The sequence below is a fragment of the Opisthorchis viverrini genome, assembly GCF_000715545.1.
Source record: "Opisthorchis viverrini unplaced genomic scaffold opera_v5_204, whole genome shotgun sequence".
Lineage (NCBI taxonomy): Eukaryota > Metazoa > Platyhelminthes > Trematoda > Opisthorchiida > Opisthorchiidae > Opisthorchis > Opisthorchis viverrini.
The window spans coordinates 913,480-924,262 of NW_008751860.1; the positions used below are offsets into that span (position 1 = coordinate 913,480).

Here is a 10,783-nt window from a genome sequence, read left to right on the forward strand (position 1 = left end):
CCTATGGGGATCACTGGTAAGAAGTGGCCTAAGCAGGGGAAGGTGTGGCCGATCAACCCTCCGTTTTGTGACAAGTAAACTTCTCCGAATATGCTTGCCATATTTACTACGAAACTACTGTCAGGTTACACCTGACTTCATCCACCGACGATCATCTCCATATGAAGTGGGAACCAACCATGTTCGTCAATAAGCGGGAAACATCAAAATGACGCTAAAGACTGGATTTATTGATAAGTTTCAGTAATTAAATCAGACAGGACCTCTGCTAAAAGCTGGGTTATAGTTAGTCACTCGTCTTTGACCGATTCCCTTTACATTAACTTGAATCTGCTGGGTAGGGAATAGCATTCGCGGTGAATTATGAAACAAGAGTTATTGGGCAAACTGTCATTACTAGGTTCGTCGGTAATCACCTTCTGTTGGTGAAAGCAACTCAGCGATCGTCGGGTCAACTTTCATCCTGTGGGGACGCATGCTGGGTGTTTAGGATCAAATGACTTTAGTATGAACTATTGGCAAGCAGGATGCTCGGATTATACTCGGTCCGTAATTAGTTTTGGATGAAAGCATCGTCAAAAGTGAATCGCTAGCAACACCTAGTTTGGAATGAGGCTTCTTATTCGGAGGGACCGAACCGGCTGGCAATTTATCGTATGTTTCCAGGATTTATTAGAACAAATAAAAAAACAATTACTAACACATAAATGGAAGTACCAAGTGAGGATTTCTTATAAAAAACTGGTGTGATGGGATTTTCTAGGGTGAGGATGAATTCCCCAACTTTTAGGCAAATGTTCCCCTGTTGATGGCAAACATGCTAGGGGAAACGGGGGAGTGGTGGGATTTATACTACTTAATTGGAGTGTTCCATTCACATAAAACTTGTTAAAATCACCATTATGAATATCGTTCGGATGGCGAAATGTGATTTGGTGGGGATTTCTTTGATTCCACAACAACGGGAATGGCAGCAGTTCAGCTAATCCTTTTTGGAATGTTCCGATATTCATTTTGGGCCAGTTCCCTCCTCCCTCTGCTGCGGGAAATGGCGCAGCCGGTGAGATATTGTGAAAACGGCGAGAGAGCGCCACCAACCAGGAATTCGGGATAACTTATTTAAATTCTTTTACAGTCGTGATTGTCCCACGGAATCATCATACGGCGTATACTAATTGGAGTTTGAGGAGTGGGGAATGATGACAGCGTGCTTGTTATCGGGTTGGTGAGCATTAGACGCTGGCAATACAGAAAATTGGTCCGTGAACGAACGAAGTTTAAGCAGCTAATTTGATGAGCAGTGGGTCAACGCAGGGAAGCTTCGCTTTGTCAGGTTTCAACGGATGACCTGTACGGGTGGACACAGCGTTAGTGGGAATACAAGGCTAGGAATGTCGAAAGATTCAAGCCCCCTTCCGTAAATGGGGAAGTTTATCGAACACTCCATTTTGTGAAGTCATTTTGGCTCGTTCAATGCTTCGGAGCATGTGACCTAGTACCGTACACAAGACAACAGTTGCGATAAGCAGGCGTAGATTTTTTGCCCTGGGGACACAGGGGAACGACGAGTTCAGTTCAGTTTGCGCATCGAACCACTGAATGCCCAAATTTTCCGGAGCGAAGATTCACTGCGTGCAGCCAAGTGGTCCAATCAAAACTGCCGATATTGAGCGGATAGTTCAAGGTCAGCCTGCTTGATTGAAGCAATCTCAACTTACCATCAAACCAGTTTTACGCTCAAATGAATCGGCCAGTTGTTTTTGGGAAATATCACTAAGAAATCACAGCCGAGGGTGAAAATTGAAATGACAGTTTGGAAAACACTGGTGTGGATGTGAACTGAGGAAAATACCGTATTTTGGCCAGGATGTGCCTGAGATGTGCCAGAGAGCCGACGAAAGGAGGGGACATTATTTTAGCGGGTCTGACCATGAAATCGGTCCGGTTCACATCAGATAGCTCAACTGCTGAAGATAGGAGACAACCGCTGAGCAATGTGCCAGAGAGCCGGCGAAAGGAGGGGACATAATTTTAGCGGGTCTAACCAGGAAATCGGTCCGGTTCACATCTGATAGCTAAACTGCTGAAGATAGGAGACAACCGCTGAGTCTCATAGTACAAACGACCGCCTAGTATCATTTGTACAATGTGCAGGCGGATATCAATCTTGGGATTTTTGAGCGACAGTTTCAGGACAACGTGGCAAATTGGCGTCCTGGCAATCGATGCACATTCGATGATTGAACTTGAGGTTTTTTTGAATCTCCACCATGCACATCTCCACTCTGTGCACAATCTATAAAAAAAAGATGTCAGGTAATCAGACGAAAGTATGTTAGGTGCACCCATTTGTTCTCACGCACGACCTTCCTGAACTGAAATCGCTTAAAAATCCATAATTGTTCTTTCGCCGTCTGCGTTCTCTTGACTAACCGATACCTCAGGTTTAGAGGTATTATATGCGCCTATCCTGCGAATGCCTTTTCAACGCAAAATTCCTAAATGTTCGGCCGAATCCTGTGAGTTGTACTCGTGCGCTACCATTACACCTGATAAATTTTCTCGGGTGGATTTTACCTATCTATTTTTATTGTGCACGTTAAGATGTTGCCAAAGTGAAGTCGAAATCCTATCGAAACAATCAGGATGCAGATTTTTTCAGAGTCCATTTCAGAGTCCACTTATCAGGACTTGCAAGGAATTACTCTTTGGAACAGTCGACACCTAGCTTTTATTGATTCAAATTGCTTGCTGCGCTTCAATCTGTGCACAATCACTCAGGGTTTGTTTTCATGGGGTGGGAGTGATTTTGAAACAAATTTTCAGGCGAATCATTCGAAGTTTGTTGGAAAATCGGCAGGGATTTTCCTAAGCCGATGACCTGTTCATCGTGTTTTCTCACGGGTCACGCTAGTAGCACATTTTTCTCGGGACAGGTAGAACAATTTCATGCTTTTAAAAGGAAGTGTAAAAGTAAGCTCAACATTCGCAAACGTTTATCACTTGTCATTCTTTATGAGCAAATAATTTTTGAGGACTTCCGAATCCCCGCAAATTTTAGGGCGAGCAGATGAGACTCCTAAGAAAGCACCTGTATTTGGGTGAACGTTTCCTCCAGTAAGTGATTTAAATATATACAGAGAAGCTCACTCTACACCAGTTTCATTCTAATCGAAAACCATCCTCGGTGCGCAGCCCACGAAATTCTATGGCGATTGAAGTTATTAAACTTCCGGCTGTTTGTCAATCAGCCGTGACATCAACTCAGGCTTAGCGCCACCCATTCTCCAATCACAACACGTAGTCACGTGTGGTTTGGCTCCTCGAATGACAGCCCTTCAGGCAAAAGTCAACGCTTCGTGTGAATTATTCATCCTTTTGAGCTACTTATTCTCTGTGGGTAGTATGAAGGATCGCATTGGATACAAGTGAGATGAGCAGAACTGATGACAGCGCTGCTTTCAGCAGATTTCAAGGTTCTGCGTTAACTCACTATCATCCTTAATCAGTAGTTGGGGCAATTTGATTTGGAGATCAACCGCGTCTTGAGGCAAACGATGAACTGTAGCTGTAGTACCGTGGCAAAACTCAGAGATGACAAAAAACTGTACATTCTCTAGTAGCAGCCTCATTTTGTCTTGTTGTTTAAAACTCTCCGACAGCCCACGACCAGTTTCCTCCTTCTTGGAGTTCATCAAATATCGATTAGATTTTATTGATATAATGGAAATGCCACACAGGTTCTGCGAATCACAACTAAGGGGATTTTTGTAGCCCAGGTTACGTGGATAGTTGTTCGTTTGTTCGCTGCGCTGAGCAATTTGATTGCAAGTTATTCATCACCAACCCAGTAGAGATCACCAGTGCACTGTTAGAGGTTGCAGTCTGGCAGAGCTTTGCATCATTAGTTGTGCCGAGACATTTGAATAAAAAACTGGCAGACAGTCAGCCAAACGCGTTAAGATCATCTCCACGAGATTCCTTGCAGTTTGTTGAACTGACTTTTCGTATAAGTATAGGTGAGTCGCAACTTTTGTTCCCTTCTCAATCATGCCGATTGTGGAAGGGATTCTTCACGCACGTTTATCAGGACTCGAGGAGTTTTGATTCGGCCTTGGGGAAGTGCATAATTACGGAAATCCAAACAAGAACATTGGTGTTTAGTCCGGTACGTGACTGTACTCATACAACAATCCGAAAAAACCGTCAATCTTTTGGGTCAGTGTTTGATTGACTGCCTCGAGGACTGTTTGCTTCCGCCCAAACGGCAGTATTCCTCCGCCCATATTGAGAAAAAACCACGTTCATTTTCACTGAGAAAAGACGGCTGAAAGGCATTTTAGATTTCGTAAAAGGATTTTAGCAAGCTGAACAACACAAAGAATTGTAGGGCCTAGTTATCGTCGGAAAATAAAATCCTCGGAGAAGGCACTTGGCTTCTGGCCAAACGTTCCCTGCAGTTTTTTTGTTCTAATAACATTGTTCACCATATCGAAAGTCGTTCCATAAACCGTTGCCTTTCGGAAAATAAATGGGCGGAACACATAGTTTGCTCTGTATAATGTTGAATATTTTCCCGGTAATTTTTGGCGAGAGTATAAAACCAAAAACGAATATGGGTAATGCAATAGACATCACATAAAAGACACATGGTCTGCCCCCTTTAGGGGATACAAAACATTTTAGAAGATGATGGAATGCTTAGTTTTATTTTTTGTTGGCGAGGTAACAAGGTTAATCAAATTCATTAGTCAGTCCAGTTAATGCTCAGTAACCCTGTGTTCTTTGTGGCTCTTGTGGACCACAGTCTTCTTAATGCCTTCTTATTACCATGGTCTGGATAGCCGCTTGATCGCCTGGTGCGCTTGGCCAAGCCAGAAAAAGTCAATGAACGTGCGAACCGGCTGATCTATTGATCTCTATCGCGTACAAGCTGGTCAAAAAAGTGATACTAAGAATACAACTCATCTGTCAAGGACGAGTGAAAAACAACCAATGAAATCCGTCTCAACTCAACGAAAAATTCCACTGGCTGTTATATAGTCCCGGTAGGTTCGTGCAAACTCGAATACAAATCTGAATACGTTCTTCGTTATGGGCACTGCCTAAAGCTTCATTGTTGTGCGGAATAGCCTTATTCTTAATCACAACAGATTGGGTCACTGACCTGCACTCACAGTTGTTCCTCCTTTGAGTGTCCCAGTAAAACGTCGTAATGGTTGACGCAGAACAACCGAGTAGTTTTTAATCGTGATCTTGTTTAATTAAGTTTACGATGAAATCGAAGTTGACACCACGACCGGGAGAAAATCGACAAAATCTATCCCGAATCTGTTCCGTTAGGCAAGGAAGTTGTGACCTATTCAATCTTGGAGCGGTGTTCAGTAACACAATTACGTTGTTCAACCTGGAGTTTTGGGTCTGTCTGAATAGATGACGGATTAAATTTTCCAACTTACTTGATTTGGTCCGCCGACCACGAGCAACTGCCCTTATCTAAACACGAACAAGACAATGGTTAGCATGTAGTTTCCGAAACCGGATGTTATTCCACGTATTTCTGGCTCACTACGGGTGTTACTCGACATTTTTTCGTCAAGATAAGAATGTACGCAAAACAACGTAGTTTCCGACCCAGTCATCGGTTAATTGTCAGGCCAGAATTTTTGGGTAGCAAAAACCTTCCAACAAAGATTGACTCGCCAACTACATCTGGCTACTCAAGATTCAATCAGAGGAAATTTGTGGCCTAGAAAGTGCTCACAATCCATGAACCCAACTATTTTGTAATAACGGCTCAGGAAAACACCGCATCTCACTGTTGGACAGCTTTGTGATCTTCAAGGTTTCAATCTTTGCAAGTTTGATCGTTAGTCCCGAGAAATGCTGTTTGACGTGGTCATTGCTTTATCTACTCATCTCGGACACTGATGACAACAAAGTACAAGCTGCTATGTGTATGCAGAGTTGAATAGCTCATTATTGCTGGTGTCAGAATTGGATTGGTTAACTCCCGGCTAATCCGTATTGGGGACGGTACATGCACGTGACTCAGGGTAGTCAACTAATCAAAACGTGTCAATTTCTCATGCCTCGGTTGTTTTTTGGCTAAACGCTAAACATTTGAATGAATGTCTTTGGTTCATAGTATTGAATCAGTGCATTGGGAATGCGTTTAAATTTAGCAGGGCGGACGGTCCTTACTTGTGCGCTTGATGGAGCAACCAGTTGGTGGATAAACAACCCCGAACTTTGGCGGTTACCAGATAATTCGACTCACTAAGGGTATGACATATTCGTATGGTTGAGCACACAATATGGCTGAATGGAATACCCAGTGGCACCGGTCCGCAATCAGAAATCCTCAGTTGATTGTAAGGATAATCGGAGGTCGTTCGCCATAGGAAGTTCATTGTCAAGGATGAAAGCGGAGAAAAAGTACTATTTACCAATCGGGTTTGACCTAACAGACTTGCCCTGAAATCGCTCAGTGCAAAGCCAAGCAGTGAGCATCATTGGTTCAATTCAACGCAAGTACACTAGATCCGTTCTACCGAAGAATTCATCTGAATTTAGGGTGGACTAGGTCACATAAGCATCATACAATTTAAACTGAGAATTGTAATTTTAATCGCTTAGAATTAACCTATATCGTCTGTATCGGTATTTTTAGCGGGGCGTTAACAGTATGTCCCAAGTGTTTACAAGGACCGAGTCAGCTACTCAGCATTGTTGATTGATTGTCCCCAGCAAAGCAATTTGATCATAGAATTCTATGTGAAAACAGTTTTAGCGGATAACTTAAGGTGAGTGAGAATTCCATCGGAAAATTTGTTGAAGACAATTAGGATTATCCTACAAGCAACTGAAGGCAAATAATGGCAAAACTCTCATAAAAAATACCCTAAGCGGATCAAGCCCAGCTTTGAATGAGCTCATTACGTGTGACTGATGTAACTGCTCCTTCGAAAGTATAAATAGGCCCATCATTTTCATGGATTTTTTGACGATACGCGCAGTGTTACCGATTATCATGTTCTCACTGTGTTTCCAGGTAGTTGCGGAAAGTAAGTGCACTTCAGTAACCTTGCGAAAGAGAGGTAAACACACTCACCTATTTCTTTTGGTCAGCTTGAATGCCTATAGGCATAAATTTCACAGCCAGTGCTAACTCTTGATGTTGATTGCAATGTTGAGCGATAAGCATCTGGTGTAAAGGTGGATACTACTGATGAAGCGTGTGAGTAGTATGTATTTTCCCTATAAATCCGCTTTGCAGCGATTGGAATTGCATTGCAGCATTCGTTTTCATTTGAGTGATTGTCAATGAGTATTCGGGAATGTTCAGGAAGGCAGGTTCGAGCAGAAGACGCATACACAGTTTTTATAAGCCAGATGCATATGTTAGAGTTTTGCTTTCATGTCCAATAGTCCGTAACTGTTCATTTTGCTGTTCAGTAAGCTACTCCGCAACGGAGACCTTCTTCCTTCCACAGCCATTCTGGATTTGGAAGGGATACTCGTGTATAAAAACTTGCACACGTTCACTTGTCTTCCAACTGATGGCTTTTTGTTTCCAGATCCCAGTGTAAATGTCGCGTTCAAAAATAGACCTGCGGCCGAGGGACGATGGGTGGAACAACTCACGGATGGAGATCCGTTAAGGCCATTCGCACCATGGCCCATTGAATTCCCCTATTACTACGTGAACTTGGTGGTATCTACACTCTGACATCAAGATATCGGGAGTTTCGGTAGGTGTATTTCCTATGAGCACACCCTGTTTTAGACTTAGTTGAATGCTGATATATCGGTTGTCCATTCGAACGACTTCCGGTATTCTGTCCGAGGTTCGACTTGTTAATAACTTATGATTCTAGTGAATGGACAAGCCACCGATGTTTGGAGTTATATGAAATTTAGCTGTGGTCAGGCAATCCTCAGGCGGGAATATTTCCACGACTTCCGCTGTCCGAGGTTCGACTTGTTAATAACTTATGATTCTAGTGAATGGACAAGCCACCGATGTTTGGAGTTATATGAAATTTAATTTAGGTCAGGCAATCCTCAGGCGGGAATATTTCACCGTATTATCATCATATTATATATTTCATTATATTATATTATTTTTTATATTTTTATTATTTACATATACTTTGCTATATCATTATTATCTTATTATCTTATTATTACTATACTATTTTTTATTATATTATTTATTATTACCATATTATTATTTATTATCATATATTTTACACTACTTAAATTACTTTAGTAGGGGCAAAGTAACTACGATGGCCCGATTGCTCTCTTCGCCTCACTTGTGTAAGGAGTTATCCAAAACCGGAATTTCTAGAAGTTAAGCGTGAGGATTTGGCCTTCCATATGATGTCTATGAAGCAAGTTGGATTGAAACCACGACGGCATTTGTTTTTGGTGAATGTATGAAGGCCATTCGCATTCATTAGCGTAGACGAACTGAGCACACACAAGCCAACAGACATGAAAGTGACCACCTCCTATGCCTTGTGTATTCAAATCTGAACATTGCTACGCATCCCGCTGAACCTGCAGGGACACGGATGGTGCTTGGAAACAGAACATAGGCTGATCGTACGCCTCACTAGTAGTACACACCGTTACACTGGAACTAGTCTCTGGCTGTATTCCGAGTCCCATTTCCACCTCCATGCTACTCCTTTATGACGTCTCAGAGGACTACGAGGTGGATTAAAAACCAGAGAACGTCACCACCGGTGGAAGGAAGTGGGCCGTCGCTGTGAACTAGAGGTCAGTCTGTGTGTGGTTTTGTTCAAAGACCAGTAGGTCGTAATGCTTACACACGGCGTCGATTACAGGAACCCATATGGATCCAGGATGCGACAAATCTAGCAATCGCATAGTTCAGGAACAGTAGAGTCTCACCTCGAGCAATCCTACTTCGGTTTATGGTGTTAACAGTAACAGCTTGTGAGACTGAAGCACTTCATTCGAAATTTTTTGCCCCATTGGGGAGCTTACTTTGAGAAATACTGTGCGGAAAATTAATATACGAATTTTTTGGCAGCATGGTATCAAACAGACTTGCAGAATTCCAGAGAACCATAATCAGCCAGTTACTAGCGGACCACATCTGTGTGTAGATTTTCGGATTGCAGGCGGTAGTCAATCAGCCATTTGATGTTCACACCTACGGCGAATATGTAACCCCAAGCTACTTCACACACTGTTATCATTGGGATGTACTTGCCAAGCCTAAGGGCGAAGTGATCAATCTGCATCTGACGAAATTAGTCCAGTTGATCAGAATCGGTCGCAAAAATCCGAACCCTCCCGCTCCTGTTTCGCCAATTCTTATGTCCGAGGCTGAGGCATTCGGGACTCTGCTGCTCGAGAAGTTCGTACATCAAATGGCACCAGAAGGAACACTCCCCGAATATTAATACGTGGTAGGTTAGCTGCTCGTTTTTCGCCACTTGGTTTCACGTACATCACTATCAGGAACGGTCTTTGTCAGAGGCTTGCTTCCTCAACAGTCTTTCCCCATAAAGATCCTGAAGGAGTCACATTGATTTCGTTAGCTGATAGCTGGGGAAATCCTGTGAGAGCTTCAAGACCACATGAAGCCCTTGGCAGGTGGATACTGAGATGGGTGGTCAATTTACAATTTGCACCTACTTACCAAGTCAAGTCAAAAGTAGATGGCCGCAGTAAACTGCAAAATACTCCATCCAGTGCACTACCACCATGTCTCATCCCAGTACGACAAGCGAATTGACGGTTTCTGAAAGCTCCCTTTGACAGTTTGATTACAAGAGGCAACACCATCAAATGCTATAGCAGCCGAAAAGACTTTAGACGTAACGAATTTGATATGTACTTCTTCTCTCTGGCTTTACAGGAAGCCGGAACAGGGTTTCATTCGTGCTATAACTACGTAGCGTAACCCGCTCCACATAACCCAGAATATCACTTCATCGCCACTGACTGCTGGGATAGTTCACTGACATCTGCAAACATTCGCTATGGTAAAAGTAAAGTAGAATAGAGGCTAACAAGTCAATGCAGGCACACCGGTAGAGCGAAAATCACGTCCGTCATGAGTAGTGGAAACACAAACTAATACTTACTTACTTACTTGCCTACTTACTTACTTACTTACTGAATGACTGACTTACTGACTTACTTACTTACGTACTTGCTTGCTTACTTACTTGCTTACGTATTACTTAAACTGGATGATGGTTCATCACATTCACTATTTTACTGAATATATCCCTAGCGGTTTAAGGTCGTTATTTTGCAAAACTAGTACGCGAAGTTGGATACGGCTGGATTCTAACTTCGTTTGCGCTGAATTCAATTGGGTACGAAGCCAAATGTTAACGCCAAATGTAACGCCTGACCTACCTGCATCGCTGAGAGAAAATTATAGCCATTCTGATCGACGAACGTCAATGAAAACTCAGTTTTTACCCAAAGTTCACTAAAATGAAAATACTAGCTACTGACACTAATTGTCTATTATTCTATCTCCTTAGTTGATTCACAAAGTAGGCAACCTGTGTGAGGTCAGAATATGGTTGTCGGCAACCAGGAAGCGCGTACGTGGTTGTCTTATCAGGATGCAGTTTCAGGTTTATTGAGCAGTTCCCTGATAAAAATGTGGGCGAATTAGAAGGGTAAATCCAACCAGTTGGTGTGGCAAGGCAATGGCTTTTTTCAAAGCATCTCGATGGAAATGGCTCACAAGTGAGGTCTATATCCACGATGATTGGGTTTG

General features: G+C 42.8%; 1 protein-coding gene across 1 annotated transcript in view; it reads left to right on the top strand.

Annotated features, from left to right (window-relative positions):
- Positions 1–9,747: 9,747 nt before the first annotated feature.
- The window catches only part of T265_08164 (hypothetical protein), a gene marked incomplete at both ends in the record, with an annotated part of 5,380 nt that continues 4,344 nt past the window's right edge, over positions 9,748–10,783 (top strand). The window contains one exon of the mRNA XM_009173884.1: positions 9,748–9,780. Within this exon, the coding sequence (XP_009172148.1) occupies positions 9,748–9,780 (33 nt within the window). The remainder of the gene's footprint in view (positions 9,781–10,783) is intronic.